The sequence below is a fragment of the Crinia signifera genome, chromosome 4 (genome assembly GCF_055691185.1).
Source record: "Crinia signifera chromosome 4, ASM5569118v1, whole genome shotgun sequence".
Classification (NCBI taxonomy): Eukaryota; Metazoa; Chordata; class Amphibia; order Anura; family Myobatrachidae; genus Crinia; species Crinia signifera.
The window spans coordinates 233,742,970-233,765,595 of record NC_139220.1 but is presented as its reverse complement, the minus strand read 5'-3'; the positions used below and the strand labels follow the sequence as shown (position 1 = coordinate 233,765,595).

Below are 22,626 nucleotides of genomic sequence, written 5' to 3'. Positions count from 1 at the left end.
TGATTTAATGCCAGTCAGTGTATTTGTGGATCACTGTGTGGGTTATTGTGTGTACTGTCAAGAGAATTTTGCCAGCTGTACACAAAGCCACTTGGAAAAAGCAATTTGAGCATTCTCTCAACCAACTAAAGTGCATTCTATTTTAACCCAACTAATCTTTTACCTACTGTACTGCACGGCAGTTTTTTACGGCAATGCTGCCTGTAGAAACACTTTACTGGCACGCTGTATAACAGCTAGAGTGCTGGACACAAATCCATAACCACCAGGGGGCATTAGAAAGACGTGTAAACATTTAATTCCGCAGATGCTGGTCCACGTGGAAGTACTGTATGTCCTTTCACTGCCAAAAAAACTTTGCACAAAAAAAACCCCTTTGTGATGGCTAACGCAATATATACATAAGAAAAACAGAACACAACTTTCAGCAAAGATAATAACAGAGGACTGTCATAGAGTTGGGCGGAAGTGTATTATTTTGGCATGAACTACGATTCTTTTTTTATACTTTGGAAACTGCCCATCCCCACCCAGGATGCTGAAAGCCAGGGGAAAGGAGGGAGGTTATGGGGAGACAATGATGATGTTCTATGTATGATTATCAGCTTCATTTCCCCAAATAATTACCTTGCAAGTAAATAGTTACTGTACCTTTGTAATAGGGGCTTCAATAGTCATTGAATGTATTCTTGCCATTGAAGAATGTCGCCTCTGTGAACCACCTGCAAAGTAACGAATGAAGTTGAAACCATGACAGTCATGCCATCAATTACATGGGAAGTGACAGCCCTGCTCTCTGAACTTTATTTACACAAAAAACCCCCCCAAAAACAACCCTAAAAAACAAATCTTATAGAATTACTGATATCATGCCCTGGAAGAGACAACCAACTGTAACCCCTTTCCTGATATCAGGGAATTCCACATTCTGCCTATAGATCTGTAAACCATTATTTTATTGCTGGTAGAGTCCTGAACCCGTAGCATGATTGGCAGGATGCAAATGTTTGGGTGGCGATGGGGACTCATCTTGTGGGTGTGCCAAGGCTAGGATATGCGTCTTCCTAGGCAGATTTACTGGCACTGCATGCATGGAATACATGGAGTAACCTATGTAGTGTTACTCAGGTGGCCGATGTTCACACAAATGATCAGATGGCTGCGTCAGGGCATTACAAAAATCTGCAGGAGGCGTATATTTACACAAGACGCTACCCGCAGCATTAGCATAATGTAGTGACTGTGGTTACTGCTTTGCATCCATCAATGAATCCAGTCCATAATGTTCAAAAGCAAAACTGCATTATATCTTATATTTGGGAAAATATATAAAAACTGGTGCAAAAGAAAATTATGTTATTCATAGAAACCAATCAGATGCTTCATTTTCTAAACTGATGTTGAAAAATGACAGAGGGCCTGACGTATGTCTGTGTCCGTATGCAGATTCCTGATCATCGGTATCTGCAGCTGTGTATGCGCAGAATAGGCCTTGCAATCTTGGCAGCACTTCCCATCTATTGATCTGATTGGTAGACAGCATTATTGTGGGGGTTGTTAGATCTGCGTTCCCAAAAACAAGATTGCAGGTTCCCCATTTTTGGGAGGGGGTGCCAGGGGTCTTTGTGTTACGGGCACAGACTTCCTAGCCTCAAAGCCCCCACTTCTATCAGATAACCGAGTAAGCTGAAGCTTATTCAGCTGGCCATTTGTGTGGATCGAAGGCCGCAATGTTGGGACGCCAGCTTGCAACATTGGTCGCAGTGCTGGAACTACAGTTTCATAAAGGAGGCGTCTCTCTAACTGAGCCATCTCCATTATGTCTCTCCTTCAGATCTGATGGATGCAGCATTACATTTTTGGCTATATTTGAATCAGGTCTAGAATCAAACTGGTTGTACAACCTTATCAATATCAGTTTTATCAAAGGTCGCCCATGTCTCTTCCATGGCATGCACTTCATGGGTGCCTTACTGTACATACCAACATAGAAAAAAAAAAAAGGTAAAAAGTTAATGATTAGAAATAAAGCCATTGTAAAATACATCCATACATAAAACGTACATACTGTAGCTGCATCATTGTTAAAGCTAATGGATTTAAAATAAAGGGTTAAAGTCTTTTTATTGCCACTTCTATAAAAATGTACATACCATCACTTCCTCGGGAGGTGGTTGACCTGACATCTAAGGAACCTTTCCGCCTGTCCTTGTGTCTGCAACTCTGGATATCTGTGGGAAGAGGAATATGTTTGTGTGAATCCTGTTATCAGTTTCCAGCTAAACAACCTTTAGCATCTCAATGTCTCAAACCCATAATGCACCACCGTGCTGGTCACAGGCTAGATAGACATTGCATTGCACACTGAAGCAATATGCAGAAACACTACAGAGGGATACAATTTTAACAAATGAAAGGTACCATATGGAAGTTTTGACACATCGGGGAAAATTTACTAAGATGGGAGTTCTATTTCCCATGGGATGTTGCTATGGGCAACCAATCAGAATCTACTTATTTATTTAGCACCTTCTAAAAGAGAATCAGGCTCCAAGTTTTAATTATATCCATGCTCATCCCTGGGTGACTGAATGCTAAACCACAGATATCTTTAAAACCTGAACTGTGGGTGTACCTTGAGGACAGCATTTGGGAACCTTTGACATTTTAATAAGTGTTAACACACAGAATCCATGTAAAGTTCAGATTTTATGTGTTAGCAGGGTCACTGCACCCGTTAACCCCATAACTGGGGGTTTGAGGTTTACACTTGAATAAAAAAAAAATCCAATCCAAGAAAAGAAAAGAAAAAAGTGCTGCCGGCATGCTTACTCCATGGCTAATTGAAATTCCTCAGGCTAACTGAATTCCCCCCTAAGACTTAAGAATGGTGTGTACAAACTCATATCCAAACTGTACTGTAAGGGCTGCATATTTACCCTGCATGCAAAATAAAATAACAATATTTTGCAAGATGATTGACAGGAAGTCTGCGTTTGGGTGTGGTAACCGGAAGTTTTCTGGGAGTGTCAGGAAAATGTAGGTGTGTCCGGGCGTTTGGAGGGAAGATATGCGATGTAAGCTCTGACCCCGATTAGCCGGTTTCTATCACAGCCACCAAGTAAGTCCTGAGCTACTCACAGACTGTACACAGTGGCAAAATCATTTGATGGTGAACATCTTTGCGGCTATTCACAGGCCTGGGATATTTGCAGGCTTGCATGGGGTGGAATTTCACTCTGGAGGGGCAACACATACCTGTTCACAGGGCTCCGAAAAATGTACCAGTTTAATGTGAACACTTATTTTTCTTTCCAGAATTTTTGCATTTAACAAAAAATGCATATAATATCCATCTGATCCAATGTAAGTACCTCAGAACTTTACATCATGACCACTAATAGAATTCTATACTCTTTTTCTATCTCATTTTGGCATACAAGTAGATTCCCCACTTTCTCCTATTGGCATACAGGTAGATTCCCCACTTTCTCCTATTGGCATACAGGTAGATTCCCCACTTTCTCCTATTGGTATACAGGAAGATTCCCACTTTCTCCTATTGGTATACAGGAAGATTCCCCACTTTCTCCTATTGGTATACAGGAAGATTCCCACTTTCTCCTATTGGTATACAGGAAGATTCCCCACTTTCTCCTATTGGCATACAGGTAGATTCCCCACTTTCTCCTATTGGCATACAGGTAGATTCCCCACTTTCTCCTATTGGTATACAAGTAGATTCCCCACTTTCTCCTATTGGCATACAGGTAGATTCCCCACTTTCTCCTATTGGCATACAGGTAGATTCCCCACTTTCTCCTATTGGCATACAGGTAGATTCCCCACTTTCTCCTATTGGCATACAGGTAGATTCCCCACTTTCTCCTATTGGCATACAGGTAGATTCCCCACTTTCTCCTATTGGCATACAGGTAGATTCCCCACTTTCTCCTATTGGTATACAGGAAGATTCCCACTTTCTCCTATTGGTATACAAGTAGATTCCCCACTTTCTCCTATTGGCATACAGGTAGATTCCCCACTTTCTCCTATTGGCATACAGGTAGATTCCCCACTTTCTCCTATTGGCATACAGGTAGATTCCCCACTTTCTCCTATTGGCATACAGGTAGATTCCCCACTTTCTCCTATTGGCATACAGGTAGATTCCCCACTTTCTCCTATTGGCATACAGGTAGATTCCCCACTTTCTCCTATTGGCATACAGGTAGATTCCCCACTTTCTCCTATTGGCATACAGGTAGATTCCCCACTTTCTCCTATTGGTATACAGGAAGATTCCCACTTTCTCCTATTGGCATACAGGTAGATTCCCACTTTCTCCTACACTTTTCTCTGGTTCTGACGGCAAGATTTATCGCAAGTAGTCCATTTTTGTGAATTTGCAATCGGATACCTTGAATTTCGGGAGTATGCAAATTGGAGGTAAGCTGGCTGCTGCACTGTATTTGTCGATGTCTGCGAAAAGTCCATATGCAGTAAATGACTGCGTTATCGCAGCTAATGAAATTCCCTCCTAAACATTTCTTACTGGACATAGGTACCTAATTCAGACCTGACCACAAGGCTGCGAAAATGCAGGCCGGGTGACTATCGGTAGATTGCGCATGCGTAGGGCCCGAAGTAAGCATGTGCGGGGCCATCCTGCAATAAAAGCCTGCTAAATTTCGGTCACTGGACGTGTGCAAGGAGATTCACAGAAAGCAGCGTTTGTGGGGAGGCAGGCGTGCCCAAGCGTTTGAGGGGAAGTCGTGCCATGTCAGCTCCAGCCCCAATCAGCCTGTTTGTTTCACAGCCAGCGAGTAAGTTCTGGGCTACGTACAGACTGCACACCATGGATAAATCATTTGATGGTTGAATAGCTTGCAAATGGATTTGCAGCTAATCGGAGGGCTGTGATATTTTCTCAAGCAGGCTTGCACAGGGCGGGATTTCACTCCTGCGGAACGGCATATACCTCATAGCAGGGATTGTGCATAGTAACAGCTGTGCGATCAGGTCGGAATACAGTATATAAATAGGCATACAGTATATAAGAAGGATGTTACAACAATGTCAAAATAAAACATGTTAATCCTATTACCAGAAAGACAAACCTGTTTGAGACTCAGCCTGAACCCGCTCACATTGTTTTTCTACCTGAAAGGAAATGTCAATAATCAGTCTTTAACCTTACAGACAATAATGGCTATGAATAGTATATGTGTCACAGCGCAGCTTACATACCTTATTATTGTCAGTACACGGCCGGCTAATAGACACATAGTGTCTGATCTTACTGTAAGAAAGAGAATACTTTAAATCTGCACATCTAAGTGGCAAAGATACAGCTACTGTACTGTATACATGCACACGCTCATAGCTATCGGGCAAAACCTACACATAGGCAAATTATCATTTCACATATTGAAAGTTGGATACTGAAACAATCAGAGGCACAAGGGGACTTGTAGAAATAATACAATTAGATTAACTATTCACTATTCATTTATACCTCCCAACTGTGCTGATTTTGGTGGGACAGTCCCATTTTTCAGGGACTGTCCCGCAGTCCCACTCACGGGCCTCAGTATCACCCAGAGAGAGGGACAGGGGCATGCCAGCAGCCCACAGAGAGTTGGGCTTTTCCCCCACATTGCTAAAAATGGGGATGGGATCATGGCACTTCCCGCAAGGCCATGCACCTTAAGTTCAGGGGGGCAGCCATGCGAATGACCCTCCTGCGGCCACCAGAAAGTTGGGAGGTATGCCAATTTACTATTAATTAAATCAATAAAAGTATTAAGACTAAGGGCCAGATGTATCAAGCTTCAATAGTGGATAACATGGAGAGTGATAAACAGCCAGCCAATCAGCTGTTATTTTTCAAACCCAGCCTTTGACATGGCAGGTAGGAGCTGATTGGCTGGCTGTTTATCACTCTCCATTTTATCACTTTTGAAGCTTGATACATCTGGCCCTAAATACATACTGGCAAGTTCTCATTTATACCACTACCATATACAAAAAGGAATGGAATCCTGTAATATTGGCATATAAAGGACACTTTATTATAAAATATACTGTGCTTCTGTAGTGTGACAGGTATACGTTTGCAATGTCCTAGAATGACCCCAGTAAGCATTACTGCTGCCTATAATATTATGTCATGTGAAAGACAAAGGTATACACTTAGGTGCTAAGATGGGTCAGCCTAGTCTCAGTATGGTTGGTGTTGCTGCTGCACGAACAGGTGTTTTATTACATAACTAGCTAAAGCCCACTCGTAGCAAAAGCTTGGAAAGCTAGTCTGCTACCTTGCGATTGCCTCTGTGTTTCTGTATGTGTGCAAGTGAAAAAAATGTAGTTTCATTCGATGTCAGCAGATGGCAGTGTTTCAGTTGCACACGGACATCAGTATACTGTACTGTATATAAAATTCCTGTCCACTTCCCTAAGCTACTATACTATTTACATTGCTTCATTACTTACCCTCGATGTCCAAAAACAGGAATTATCTTTACATTTTGCTGGATATTATCACCATTTTTGTTTTTGGCATAGTAAACACCTTCCCATTCCTGAGGGAAATATGGATAAAATATGATCAGGGAGTGCTTATCCTGGTGCCTATGGGCTATATTTAACCCTTTGAGTGCCAATGCTGCTGTGACAGATGTGAAAAATAGCCTCCAAAAATGCCAGGGTCGTAGTCGAAGAATATGAATAACTTTAGTTGTTGCTGGCAAATGATCTGAAGTTAACTCATTGAAGTTTTGTTAAACCTCGCACCAAAGAAAGAAAAGTCACTGTGAGTGACACCGGAATTTTTGCAGATATTATGCACACCTGTCACAGCAATGTTGGCACTCCAAGGGTTAAGTAACAATAAATAAATTGACAAGTGTTTTTTTGTTTTACCCATGACTGAATCATTAACACTAATGCTGTCACATATAAATCCTAAATATGTAATTCCTATAGTTTTAATATTACTGAGAATCTTTTATAAAATGATTCAGTATTTTACTGAATGCTAAATGTTTTCAGTAAGATAGGAAACATTGCCGACATGTTTTGACAAATTTGTTCAAAACAACTGAATGTTGCTAAAAATGTACGTTATCTTCCACAGAGAAACAGTGTAGTATTATAATATTCTTTTGTGTGATAACTTGGTATATAAAGCTTGTTTTCATTGATAATGTATTAACTGCAGATCAAAATAAAGAGCCAATAGCACTACTTAAATTGGATACATACTATAAGATTATCTGTCAAATCTTTCTGGTTGGATTGAAAATCTGGTAATGTGTGGGAACAAATGATAATTGACCATTTGCTCTCAAATACTGGAAAACAGACAAAAATGGACATTTAGACACACTGGTTAAATCCGTTTGCTTTAATTAATTTATCCATTTTACTTATTATGCTATTTTACTCTTATCTGTACTTTGAACCTTTCTGTAACAATTGCAAATTTCTCCATTGTGAGATGAATAAAGGAATTCTATTCTATTCAAACCATGATTTTTAGCCATTTTGGAGCAAAATGATTGGTTGTCATTTGCTCCCATACATTACCAGATTTTTGCACCAACCAGAAAGATTGGGCTAATAATCTGATAGTTTTGTAATTTGAACATACATTTTCACTCACCTTTCCTGTTTTAATACAAGAATTAATATTATCTATGAAATCAGATTTTTTTTCATTATTAGGCACTTCAATTAATTCTTTTCCATATAGTTCATCCTTCTGATAACCCATCATACTTTCAAAAGCAGGATTCACATACTGCAATGAGAACATAGATAACATTTAACATTATGCTTATAATGGTAATAACAGTTCTTATAATTAAAATCAGTTTATTATTCAATAAAAATGGGTGGTGTGATTTGTGTAAAATAGGGATCCTGACATTTTTTTTTCTAATGATGAAATTCCAAAAGTTCCTGAAAATAAGATTTGAAAACTGTCGTCTTAAATGACCTACAACTATAATGCAATACATGCAGGTTTTTTAGTGACACAGCATTGAGTGCAGGGCAGATCACCAGTAACCTGACCACTACTGATAGTTCACTCAGTCCCAATTGTATTAAAAAGTGATGAAGTTGAGAGTTATAAACAGGGCTATTTTTGTGCAGGCTCCAGCAGGAACTGTGGCCCTTATTCTAGGTTACTCTTTCTGACAAAATATTTCTTAGATGGACAAAACCATGTGCACTGCAGGTGAGGCAGGTGTTACTTGTGCAGACATAATTAGATTTGGGTGGGGTTTTACACCTGCCTCACCTGCAGTGCACATGGTTTTGTCCATCTAAGAAATATTTTGTCAGAAAGAGTGAACTAGAATAAGGGCCACAGTTCCTGCTGGAGCCTGCACAAAAATAGCCCTGGTTATAAAGAGATATAACGAATCAGCCAACAGTGAGAAATGACAGTGATCAGCTGATACTTTATCTCTCTTCATCACTCTCCACTTTATAAGGCATAATAATCTGCCCCTCAGACACGTCTAAGCAGTGACGAAGTGAGATAAATGGTTGAGGATGAACTGGTTAGTAGAGTGGGCTCAATGTCCTGGTGTTCATAGCAGAAATATGAAAGGTATATGGTGCGATACCATTTAATTAACAAACAATAAAATAGAAATACATTTCATCCACAATATTTAAGACGAAAACATCCACAAAAGTGGATATTCGGGCAATAACCAGCTGTCAGTAAGAACTGACTATGGACAGTTCTTCATTAGCATATGAATCAACTTCCAGCAATATGTTGTACATCAAACGATTAGTATGTCAGAAGACTAGCAACATCCTCAAAGGCATGTATACTGTATAGGATAATTACCAGCATGAAAAAAAACCTGTCAATGGACAGTTCTTTTGGAAGTTTTAAATTTGCATGGTCACCGAGTGGCATTCCCGGTTAACGTCCTGGTGGTCAAAGAGAAAAATGCTGGTATCCTGTATAAATGCCGGAGAGTCCACAACCACCGATGTGTTTTTGACCCTTCCTGGGTCTGTATCAAGACTATGGAGATGACGTTTGTCAAGTATCCCAGTTGGAGTTTAAATACCTCTGGCATTTATACAGGATACAAACATCTTTATCATTGACCACCAGGACATCAGCTCAGGATGCTACTTGTTGACCATGCGAATTTAGAACATCCAAAAGAACTGTCCGGTGCCAGTTTATTTACTACATTCTGGTAATTATCCTATATACATGCCTTTGAGGATGTTGCTATTCTTTTGACATACTAATTATTCAATGTACAACAATATTGCTGAAAGGTGTTTAAATGCTAATTAACAACTGTCCGTTGCCAGTTCTTCCCCACAGCTGGTAATTGTCTTTATATTTACTTTTGTGGATGTTATCGTCTTATATATTGTGGAAGAAATTCATGCATATTTTATGTTTATTGTTTGTTAATGAAAAGGTATCACACTATGTACATTACCTTTAATATTTTTTTTATGAACACCGCAACATTGAGTTCACTCCATTTAAGAACCGCAGAAAAATCCATATGTTTTTGAAAGAAAATACTCACCAACATCGGTGGATTATACTCTATAGGAACATAATATATTTTTTATATTTTTTCTTCTCTGTTTAATCTCAGGCACTTTTCTGCACATGAACCCAATGGTGCATGTGGGCATTATACAAAGTTGCAGCAGTATATTAATTTGTTATCCTAAATATAACCATGACCCTATATCTAATTGATAAATATAATTTTGTAGTCAGAACTCTGGATATACTGGAGTACCGTATGACAGGTGAGGCTCTGCCTACCTTGTCTATCCTGACTGCACGTCACTGCTTCTAAACTAGGTAATTATTAGTTGTACAGAAATAGTAATAGTATCTTATACAAATCACCAATAATCCAATAATTGTCTCACACAGCAGCTTTCTTTCTACGTCCTCCGCAGCCAACATGACTAACATATTTCATGTGCAACACCTCTGTGCAGCACATTAACCAAATATGAGACTTTTTTACCACATACATCAAACCTGTGTATCTCCAGCAACTGTTTAGAACAACAAGTATGTCATGCAGTCTCTGGAGTACCAAGCTAAGGAACCGAGGTTGTCTATCAGTATTGTACACAACACAATGCAAGCAGTAATTTATTGCCATTAAGCTTTGCAGTTGCTACTGTTTATCTAACTGTACCTGTATTTTGTGATCCTCGTTTGTAATTTCAATGGCTTCTTGACTCTTCTCTAGTGTAGTAAATAGTGAATTACAAGCCCTTAAAATAAACAAAGTTTCACAGTCAATGTGGTTGAAAAAGACATGTGTTCATCATATATCTTTCACAATCCCAATATATGAACGCGTAGTAATACGGAAGTGTAATAGAGTTCACCCACTTGGCTTCTACAGAATTGAGAAAACTACAGCAGTCTTATGTATATTCAGTGAGTAAAATGATTTATAGGGGGGTATTCTAAAACATTGGAAGCTTGTGTTCCCGATATGCTGCTGTTGTTTTTTATCGGGCTACCCTTTTGGATTGTCCAATTCAAAGACCCGCTTTGCACAAAACCATACAAACCTGTGTGTATTCGCAAAGCCGATACCCCGTTTTAGCTATAAATGCGGCAGCTTTATGGGAATATGCTTTGCCTGCCTTTCCTAATAGCCAGATTATTGGGGTTTATAGGACAGCCCCGAGTGAGATTATTACCCATGATTGGCTGGACGTTTATCTCTCCTTATCACCCTTGCATTTATCTCTTGTTAAGGCTTAATACATCTACCCCAACGTGGCTTATAAGATGTCAGGACAGTGTACACGGCTGTTAGCTGGTTACAATACATTGCTTATGGGCCACTAAATGGAGTAAAAAAAAAATTTTCTTCAAACTTTTATAAAATATTTAAGAATGATAGCCAGCATGTGTATTTCAGCAGGAAAACGTGTTTAGGCTATTTCAGTTTAAATTAAAATGTCTGTATAGTGGTTTTAAAGTGTGTCAACACAAGTTTGTAAAAGATTACAACAAACCCTTGCAACTATCATCTGCAAGTTCAGAAACCTCTTTCCCATCAATACAACATCAAAAATACATGTCCACAGATCATTGAACACATTTTTACTTTTTAGAGAAAATGACATGAACAATTACATCTTTATTGGACATATTTTTATATTTAAAACCTATATATACATTATTATTTATTGAGAGGGATGTCCCAGGGCTACTGCTCTGTGTCCTGTAATTTTTATTATTGAAAAGAGGACCCTCTCATTCATTTCAAATATCCTCGAGCTGCACACAAAATCCGTGTGGGCCTTTGACCCACCTCACAAGTCACAGGGAAATGACTGCCCTAACCTTTGGCATTTATCACATTTATTTGCTTACTTCATGGTATAATACTTTCCACAAATGCTTAATGCACCCCTATGCGAAAAGTTTCTAATTGAGACTTTTGAAAAAAATATTAAATAAAGTAAATTGAAATAAATTGTAATTAAATGTCATCCTTAGATTCAGTTAGGTTATGAGGGACAAGATTGGTCTCCGTCTGCCCACATTTTATAATTGGAAACCACCAGCCCTAGTTTAGCCTATTAAATTGACCATAAATAATTTGAATTGGTCCAGGTCCACCAATCCCGGGGCCACCAATACCCCTCCTAATCTGCCTCCATTAGCGGAAGAATAGATCATTTCAGATCTAGTGTTTAAATGAAACAGCAATGTCAAGCTAACCGGTAACAAGAGGAGAGAATATGATACAGAAAAAAGTATAAAATAAAGTGTGTGCGTAAATGTAATAGGTGCAAGAAACCGAAGGTGCGGGAGTTCTTATGAGAATAGATGTATTTTTAAAGTGGCATTCATTTACAAGGCAAAACCAACCTGTTTTGCCATGTAAATGATTGGCACTATAACAAGTTTCAAAAGAATGATGAACCCTGTAAATCATATGTGTTCTCAGCAGTTACAGATAGAAGGATACACTTTGACAGCCCTGGCTTCTGTTTTGCAATACAAACCTAACGTTCTGCTCATTATAGGACACATATGCCAGACAGAAAGGGGCTGAATTGCTGAGTACCATCAGATTTTTGAGAACACATCAGAAACATTTCCTCTACTATGCTGCTGAAGATTTCAATGAAAATCAAATGTAGAAAAAACTGTATGTTTCTATTGGCTCCACAACAACATTTTCATTCATTCATTTAGCGTAATAGTTTTCCCAGAATTCTGTGGTTACAGATATTTCCGTTCAGCTGTGCTGATCTATGGGCCTAATGCAGACAGCAATTAGAAGACGCAGCTTCATTGTTATTTAACCCTGAGGGGGAAATTTACTAAGATATGAGTTGTATTTCACGTGGGATGTTGCTATGGGCAACCAGTCAGAAACGACTCTTTCATTTTTTTTGTACCTTCTAGAAGATAATGCAAGTGAAAATGGCAAGTGAAAATGGCCTATTAATATGCATGTACCTTTTTTCGTACTATGGGGCAGATGTATTAAGCCTGAACAAGAGATAAATGCAGATGTGATAAGGAGAGATAAACGCCCAGCCAATCACCTGCCAACTGCCATGTTACAGGCTGTGTTTGAAAAAAAGGAACTGATTGGCTGGATGTTTATCTCTCCTTATCACCCTTGAATTTATCTCTTGTTAAGGCTTAATACATCTGCGACAATATTAGGTATATTTCACAATGATGAACATGTCTGTATCTAACATATACGAAGCTCCAGGATCTCCCCATTTTTATCATGAGCTACGAAAGAGAGATAGATCTCCCAAAATATTTTAGGTTACAAATCGAAACAACCATGTGGCAGACATAAATGCTACTCTTCACTTTGAGTGGTACATAATAGAAAACAAATAAAATGCGAGTAAAGCAAACCAATGAAGGGTATCACAGATATGATAAGTAGGGTGCATTATGAAGCTCAATTCTGATAAAGTATGCAATGTGATTTCCAAAACGATAGTAGAAGAAAGAGGACTGTCCTGTGAATACCAGGACTTGTAGGCTATTCATCAAACATAACCAACAACCAATATTTCCATATGCACAAACCCATAACACTTGACTGTGCTGTGGTCCCTGTTTGCTGTGGCATTCTGTAACTTGTGAGCCATCTTGTGGATGAGAGACAGCGCTGCCTGCTACATGTACCGTGTGATAACGGCCCGGTGTTTGTCTGAAGTCTGTCAGATTACATACTCAGAGAGTATTAGCGTGTGCGTAATAGTAAGTGAAAAGGATTTTTTCTCGTGGATGCTTCATTTGAACGATGTATGCCCAATTTATTTTCTGCTCTGCAGGCGATGAGCAGCAGATATTAGTAGATGAGGATAAAGTAGTGGTTCCCAGACATTTTAGAATCACGGCACCCTAGATTATCAACATTTTTATCACAGCACCCCTAGGATAAAAGTTTTATTGATAAATGTGCATCTCATTGTCAACACACTTTATGATTGGCAGCCATTACCACTGGTTTTCTGTCATTTTGACCATAAATTATTTGATTTGGACCTGGACCACCAACCTGAGGCACCCCTACAAGAGACTTGTGGCCCCCAGGGTGCCTAAGCACACAGTTTGGGTACAACTGGGTTAAAGTGTGGGTGTAGTATTAAATGCTGCAGACAAAGAATAATGGAGTTGCTAAGGGTGGGTTCAAGTTATAGACCATGGTGGTACCATAGGAGTATACCATAGGAGTGTGCAGACAGCCCCCCACCCATCGATGCGCAGAATCCCTTTCTAGATTCCTGGCTACATACACTATTGAAATGTATTGTGGACCCCAATGGGTGTTAGCAATTAATTTAAATGCTCTGATTAGGACATTGGGTAGACTTCACTGAAGACATGTGGCCTTAAGTCACAAATGAAGTTCTAAAGCTTCATATTTATCTGATTGTACATGAGCATGCATTCTAAGTATGGAAGGCACATACAGTAGGTGACGCAACGTACAACTCTTGCGATAACATGAAGCGATGGTTTGCATCTTCTGAAGGGTTTAGGCATGAGAGAGTACTGCTGTTATACATTTACTGCTTAAAAACGGTGAGAAGCAGTAGCTCTTGCATGCTGCCGCTTAGTAAATTTACCCCTTAGTACAGTGGTTTCCAAACTCAGTTCTCAATGCACCGAACAGTGCAAAATGTAAATATCTTCATGTCTCAGTACATATGGTTAAATCAAATGGACTGAGGTACTAATTAATTCACCTGTGGCCAAGCATGTATATACTTAAAACCTGGAACCTTAGGGTGACTTGAGGATCAAATTTGGGAAACTCTGCCTAAGAAGAAAAAGTGTTTTCACAAGTCAGGATAAAATGTATATTTAAACAGCAGCTAAATAAAGTGTTACTACTTTATACTCATTTCACTGACACATAATAAGAAGACTACAAATTGGTTTATTTATGAAAGGACAAAATAACTCAGATTCTGAACTTTGTAAACAGCAGACCAGCCGCAGAGCTGGCACAGCACATAGGAACTGTAGTAAATATACAGTGTACTGGAGAGCCACGATGCCTACCCCTGCTAGAGAAAAGTTATGCCATGTCCTCGCACAGGGGCAACAGATACAATAACAGCAGTTTCTGGGAACTCATCTTCCTTTGCGCTCTTAGGACCTCATTCTGGTTGATTCGCAAGCGTCGCGAGGCCAGCAGCTGCCGCCTTGCGAATGCCGATACGCACGCCCCCCGCGACCCCCCCACACACCGTGTTTGTACGCATGTGCTGGGAATGGATGTTTAACATAAACATCAATTCGTGGGAACACCCACATCTTTCGATGGTCGGCGACCATTAAATGATGTGGAAGGCACATGCACATCTAAGGTTACTCTGAGGTAACAGATGTGCGTGGGCATTCACAAGGAATTGGACGGGCAGATGACATCCGGTGATGGGAAGGGAAGGATAAAATCCCATATCAAGTAAAAAAGATGTGCACCTAGGGGGTGATTCTGTAAGGCTTGCTAAGCACTGAAATGCCGCTCTGCTGGATGCCCCCCCCCTACTGCAGAATCCTCTCGGTTCCATGCAAGGGGATGTGTTCGCTAACACATCCCCTCGCATGCGTCCGCTAGCAGGAGAAATCATTAGATGGTCACCGACCATGGAATGATTTATCCTGCCTTTGGATATCTCTTATATATTTGCCCAGAACTGTCAGTCTGTGAGTGTGTGTATAACGCTGGGCGGAGTCGTACACACACTCACAGACTCATCACACACAATATAGCTGCTGCAGGGCACCAAAGAAGTGACCCATCATGTGCAAACATCCCCTGCACACATCCCCACAAACATTAGCGGTCACCCACCCCTCCGCACAACTACTATTTACGCGGGAACACATACCGACATCCACTGATGTCGCTGCTGGAGGTGTGACCCTGCTCCGATTAGGGGCGTGCCTCCATGTAGCACAAACACCCCATACTATTGGAGCAGCTGGCCAGCTCTGCATCCTTCAGCTCCTCAACTCACTGAGTGACAGCAGTCAACGTATGTGTGTTCCCTGGAAGAGCAGTGTGGGTGTGTGCTACTGCAGGGAGGAAGGAAGTCAATAACAGTGAGAGCTGCTTATATGGATCACCAACTGAAATCACAGCAAAGTAAAGGTAATTTTATTGCTGCTGCTGCCACTGAGGGGCATTCTTTGGGGGGACAGTCAGATTGCTAGGTGGAGGAGAACACTGAAGATGGAGTGCTGGTGGGGGTACTGAAGGTGCAGGGGGGGGGGGTGCTGGCAGGGGGTCATGAAGGAGCAGGAGGAGTGCTGGAGGGGGGGGGGCTGAAGGAGGAGGGGAAGTGCTGGAGCAGGGTACTAAATGAGCAAGGGGTGGGGAAGTGCTGAAAGGGGGTACTGAAGGGGCAGGGGGAGGGGAAGGTTAAATGCTGAAGGAGGGTACTGAAGGAGCAGGGGGAGTGGAAGTGCTAAAGGGGGATACTGAAGGAGCAGTGGGTGCGGAAGTGCTGGAGGAGGGGAAGTGCTGAAGGAGGGTACTAAAGGACCAGGTGGAGGGGAAGTGCTGAAGGGGGGGGGGGTGGTACTAAAGGACCAGGTTGAGAGGAAGTGCTGTAGGAGGGTACTGAAGGAGCAGGGGGAGGGGAAGTGCTGAACGAGGGTACTGAAGCAGCAGGGTGAGGGGAAGTGCTGGAGGAGAGTAATGAAGGAGCAAAAACAGAGAAAGTGCTGGAAGGGGGTACTGGAGGAGCAGGATGGAGGGGGAGTGCTGGGGGGGATACTAAAGGAGCAGGATGGAGGGGGAGTGCTGGGGGGGATACTAAAGGAGCAAGGCAGAGGGGGAGTTATGGAGAAGTTGCATAATGTATGGGGGCCTTAAGGTTAGCCAGTAGGGGACTGTTTGGGGGCGGGCTGCCCTCTACACTGCTGCATGTAAGCCCAACAATATCCCACCAGCAATACACATGCACCACAAATCCGACCACAAAACACCTTGCCCCACCCATCCTAACACCACCTGCAACTCACCCACCCTGTGGATCCCCGCACTCCTCACTCACCCATCCACCCCCAACCCCAAGCACCTTACACCAGCCATCCCACCGTTGCACCCGACCCTCACCCACCTAACATATCCCAACCCGCAACACCACCCTGCCTGCACCTCAACCATCCACAACACCACTCCAGCCACCTCTGTACTGACAAATATTCTCTTCAAGGCCAACTTGCAATGTCTGCACTGCTGCATGTGCACCCAACCATCCCCCGTCCACAGTACACAAGCACCCATTCCTCCCCCACCCACACCTTAACTCGCATATCCCACCCTTGCACCCCACCCTCATCCAACCAACGCAACACTACCTGCTACTCACCCACCCCATATATACCCGCAACCCACACACACCCTACCCCAAAGCACCTTCCACCACCCATCACACTCTTGCACCTAACCCTCACCCACCCAATGCAATGCACCGCCACTATCTATAGCACACACCCATCCACCTCTCTACTCACATATATTCTCTTCAAGCCCAATTTCATTACAACTTATTTCACACAATAAAAGGGGCGGAGCCCGAAACGACAGTGTAAAGAGTGCCCCTAGGGCGCAATGAATCACCTAGTATTCTATAAGGACAAAGGAATAAATATCTTCCTTTGCACCAAAAAAAGCCAAATGTAATAAAGACTGCCCCAATGTCCCTAATGGTTAATGATTAGTTTTTACTATCAATTAAGTGAAAGTAGGTTGCAATTCATTAAAAAGTTGGCATTCAGTTAAATGGTTTGTAAAGGCAGTAATAGTCGGGTTTGACATGATGATGCACAAAGACCGGTTTCCACCTCTCCTTACACTTAGCACATGTCTTGTTATGTACACAAGAGAGCAGAGAGATGGTGCACCAATGCAAAATCAAGGAGGTTCTTGGTGTACATTCAGTGAGCTTCATAAATCAATACCATGGTGAGCCAGGAATAAAGTACATAAGTTTGGGGCAGTACGGATGGTGTAATGGTTAGCATTACTGCCTCACAGCACTGATGTCATGGGTTTGATTTCCACCATGGCCCTAACTGTGTGGAGTTTCTATATTCTCCCCATGCTTGCGTGGGTTTCCTCCAGGTACTCAGGTTTGCTCCCACAATTCAAAAATATACTGGTAGGCTAACTGGCTCCCAACAAATTAACCCTAGAATAAATGAGTGTGCGTGTACATGTGGTAGGGAATATAGATTGTAAGCTCCACTGGGGCAGGGACTGATGTGAATGTTCAAATATTCTCTGTAAAGCGCTATGAAATATGTTAGAATGTTATGTAAGAAACTGTTAATAAATAATAAATAAAGCAGTTTTTCTCCTATCCAATTTATGGCAAGTAATTACGGTATATAATAGCTGTTATTGCATGGGGAGTACTTTCCTGTAAAAGCTGTGGGCAGATAAGCATATGTAGAGAAGCTTAGCAAAAAAAATCATGTTATAAATAGTAATTATAGTAATTATAGTACGCAACAAGGCAAGTGTTGGCCGACGCGCCAATTGTTTTGCCTTCAGTCACTAGTCTGATTGTTGGCTCCACAGTCATTGTTCATCCCATCTCTCCCTCATAGTGGTCATGCTATTTCTTATTAATATGAGCTGTATTATTGTTATATTCTTTCTTTATATACCCACATTCATTATATCCATTATTTTCTATATACTCACGCTTCGGATCATGTTTTTCATTTGTCTATCTCCATGTATGAAATTGTTTGTATTTCTATACTGTGCTAATGGCTCCATCCTCAATATAAATGCACAATACACTTCACAGTCTTACCTTAATTTAAATTGTGCACGCACTTCTCCATATTCTAACTGAATAAGCTCATTGTAACAGGCCATGATATTGGAGTTCTCCACATACCTCTGAAAGTGAAAGGAAAACACCGGTTAATTATTGCGTTAATCCAGATTTATTATGTACTATACATTGTGTCCACAGATTCTTTCTGGCAGAACAGTGTTGCCAACAAAAAGGGCAATAGGCAGCACTAGATGCGGAATAAAACGCTGTGCCACCTCCTGTCACGCTAGCACATACTGTATTTATAAATAAGCATAACTGGTATAGCAACATTTCACCGGACTGCCTTGGGGGACCCGGGTAGGATTGGCTAACGAGCAAGAAATCCACGAGTAGCATAATAAATTATAAATTCTGTTTGAGAAAAATAATTTCCCTTTACAAAAGACATTAAATGGACAAAATGATAAAAGTAATCTCTTAGATCATCAGTAAACCTTTAAATACAGAACCATGTTTATTCAATAACCATTACATAACGAGACTGTGCTTATACACTGTAAACAATATTGTGTCAATTAAAAAGGAGTGGGAAACCATTGTTCTTGGACTACACCAAAATGGTTTGCAAGTTTCAGCCCACTCGCACAGTTTGCCGTCAAACAGCATTTGATGAAGTTGTGTTTTCCCTTGCATGGTAAAAATGCTTATTTAAATGTAGAACAACATGCTAACTTTTTCATTAAATTTTAAAAAAATGTGCACTGAATTTTTGCCCTGATTATATGTCATGTGGACGTGTGTTTGAGTGGCACAAGGATGTCAAAGATGATAAACGTCATGGAACTTATTGCATGTTACAAAAAAACCCTGATAATGTGGAAATAAAATGAGAAAAATGTTGGAACTGAGTGTCTACTTGTCATATATGGTCAATATATATAGCAAACCAATGTGGTGGTGGTGGTTGCCTCCCCCCCCCTAAACATGAATCCCTACCACTACATTCCCTCGGTGGGCCCTTTATGTCCCAGTCTGACACTGCTTCAGAGGCACTGTGGACAGGTAATCACAACGAGACAGATATGGGGGCTTTAACCCCTTCCCGACATTTGACGTACATTTACGTCATGGCCGGGATGTACTTCCCGACACATGGCATAAATGTACGTCATGCCATTTAACTGTCACCGCGTCTATAGACGCGGTGACAGTTTAAACATGTCTGCTGTCCCTGACAGCAGACATGTCCCTGCATGCCCAGGGGGGGTGGCGATGCCTCCCCCCCGTCGGTGATCGCTGTGATTGGCTGTTCAAATGTGAACAGCCAATTACAGCGTTTTCTGTGTACCGGCGAATAACGTTCGCCGGTGACACAGGGATCGGTGGTGATTGGTGCTGTAAAGTACAGCACCAATCACCACGGGGTGTAAGGGTGACACTGGTGTCACCCCACCTCACCCAACCCGCCCCCAAAGGCCGTGATTGGTTCGCCGGACCGACGGACCAATCACAGCCATGGAGGGTGATTTAAACTAACGGTGACTGCACTGCAGACGCCATTCCGGTCTGGAATTGCGTGCAGTGCGGTCACCGTACCTATCTGCCGTGATATACTGACCTGATCCTTGCAAAATACTTACCTGATCACCTGATCACTGCTTGTAGCGTGCTGGATGCTTCCTGGATCTGACTTCTTGTGACTTCCTGCTGCTGCTGCAGTGTGATAGAGTTATAGATAGATAGATAGAGAGAGATAGAGAGAGATAGAGAGAGATAGTGACAGAGTGTGCTATATTTTGTGTCTGCTACCCCCCCTTTTTGGGGGTGCAGGGTTTTTTTTTTATATATATAACTGTCAGTGCTGCTGCTGCAGTGTCATAGAGTGATAGATAGTGATAGATAGTGAGAGATAGAGAGATAGAGAGAGATAGTGATAGAGAGTGCTATATTTTGTGTCTGCTACCCCCCCTTTTTGGGGGTGCAGGTTTTTTTTTATATATATAACTGTCAGTGCTGCTGCTGCAGTGTCATAGAGTGATAGATAGTGAGAGATAGAGAGAGATAGTGACAGAGAGTGATAGAGAGTGCTATATTTTGTGTCTGCTACCCCCCCTTTTTGGGGGTGCAGGGTTTTTTTATATATATATAACTGTCAGTGCTGCTGCTGCAGTGTCATAGAGTGATAGATAGTGAGAGATAGAGAGAGATAGTGACAGAGAGTGACAGAGAGTGCTATATTTTGTGTCTGCTACCCCCCCTTTTGTGCTGATCAGTATATCTTTGCTGATCAGCAACTTTTTGGGGGTGCAGGGTTTTTTTTTTATATATATACCTGTCAGTTGCTGCCAGTTGCACTGTCAGTTGCACCAAAGGTTGTGCACCTGCTGCCCCTCACTGGTAATCAGTGTCGCATCACTGATCACCTTTTTTTTTTTTTTTTTGAGGGTGCTGTGGGGTCTTTTTTTAATTTTTTTTTTTACACACACTGTGATTTTGTGGGTGTCCTGTGGCCACTGTGCGCTGATCAGTGACGTACATCACTGATCAGCTTTTTCGGCACAGGGTTGATCTATTTTTTTTTTATCAAATTCATGTTGCCTTTGAGCGCTGTTCAGTGACGGACGTTACTGACTAACATCTGTGCTCAATTTTTGGCGCAGGACCTTTTTTTTTTTTTTAACCCCTTCAATTTTTTTTTTTTTTTATTGTGATCAAATTCCTGTATAAAGTATTTTTTTTTTCTGCACTACATACACACTACACACTACATACCCCCCGTGTTGAAATAAAGTTTGTACCCCCCTACACTATACACGTGTTGAAACATTTCACTACCAGAAACACAAAAATAAAAATGGCATCCCAAATGTCATCCCAAATGTCATCCCAGTCATCCAGAAGAATGTATTCAGCGGAGGAGGCATATGCCATGCTTGCCTCTGACTCTGACACAGCCAGTGAGGCAAGCGGGGAATTTGAAGGATTCATCTTAAGCTCCTCTTCCTCCTCTAGTGATGAGGGACCCCCTTAAAGACGCCCCCGTAGAGCAGCTGAGACCCCCCCCCCCCAATAATTGATCTCGTATGGACCCCACCACCAGACAATTTTGAGCCCCAGGTTCCTGAGTTTTTGGCCATCCCAGGAATCCAATTTGATTCCACAGGTCTCAGAGAAATTGACTTTTTCAAATTATTTTTCTCTGATGATTTTATAAATTTAATGGTGGACCAAACTAATTTATATGCCCAGCAGTTTATTGCTCAAAACCCCACGTCATCATTTGCTAGGTGGACCCCTGTAGATGCAGTAGAGATGATGACGTTTTGGGGTCTGGTGTTTCATATGGGCATAGTAAAAAAGCCAGAAATTAGGCAATATTGGAGTACAGATGTTCTGTACAGCACCCCACTTTACCGTATGGCCATGACCCGGACTCGTTTTGAGTTAATCCTTAAATTTTTGCATTACAACGATAATGCACAGTGCCCACCCAGAGATGATCCCACCTTTGACCGGCTATTCAAAGTCAGGCCGGTCATTGATCATTTCAGTGCCAAATTTCCAGAGATGTACATCCCAGATAAATTCATTTGCATAGACAAGTCCCTTATACATTTTAAAGGAAGGGTTAAATTCCGCCAGTACCTTCCCAGTAAGAGGGCAAGGTATGGCATAAAAATGTATAAGCTGTGTGAAAGCACCTCAGGGTACACTCACAGGTTTAGGGTATATGAAGGGAAGGATTCAAGAATTGAACCGCCAGAATGCCCCCCCTCCCTCGTAGGTGTTAGTGGAAAAATTGTCTGGGATTTAGTGCACCCCTTCCTGGATAAAGGTTATCACCTCTATGTGGATAACTTTTACACCAGCATCCCCCTGTTTAAGGCCCTTGGTTCAAGAGGTACAGCAGCTTGCGGTACTGTGCGCAAGAACCAAAGAGGCCTCCCAAAAACGCACATTGCCCAAGTAATGAGAAGGGGTGAAAGCAGGGCACAATCCACCGAAAATATGTTGTTGGTCAAATATAAGGACAAGAGGGATGTCCTTATACTGACAACAATTCACGGAGACAGTACCACCTCCGTCCCTGTACGAGGTACCAGTACCCACACCTCAAAACCTAATTGTATCCTGGATTACAATAAGTACATGGGCGGAGTGGATCTTTCAGATCAGGTACTGAAGCCGTACAGTGCCCTGCGGAAAACAAAAATCTGGTACAAGAAGCTGGCCGTGTATATCATCCAGATGGCACTGTATAACGCTTACGTGCTATTCCGT

General features: G+C 41.6%; 1 protein-coding gene across 3 annotated transcripts in view; it reads right to left on the bottom strand.

Moving 5' to 3' along the window:
* PDE8A (phosphodiesterase 8A) overlaps positions 1-22,626 on the bottom strand; it is a 271,484-nt gene that overhangs the window by 32,512 nt on the left and 216,346 nt on the right. For all 3 annotated transcript variants that reach the window (XM_083183993.1, XM_083183991.1, XM_083183992.1), the window contains exons 6-13: positions 18,376-18,464; positions 10,221-10,299; positions 7,667-7,804; positions 6,496-6,584; positions 5,251-5,302; positions 5,121-5,163; positions 2,154-2,231; positions 652-722 (exon numbers count right to left, since the gene is read on the bottom strand). In XM_083183993.1, coding sequence (XP_083040119.1) covers positions 652-722; positions 2,154-2,231; positions 5,121-5,163; positions 5,251-5,302; positions 6,496-6,584; positions 7,667-7,804; positions 10,221-10,299; positions 18,376-18,464 — 639 coding nt within the window. The remainder of the gene's footprint in view (positions 1-651; positions 723-2,153; positions 2,232-5,120; positions 5,164-5,250; positions 5,303-6,495; positions 6,585-7,666; positions 7,805-10,220; positions 10,300-18,375; positions 18,465-22,626) is intronic.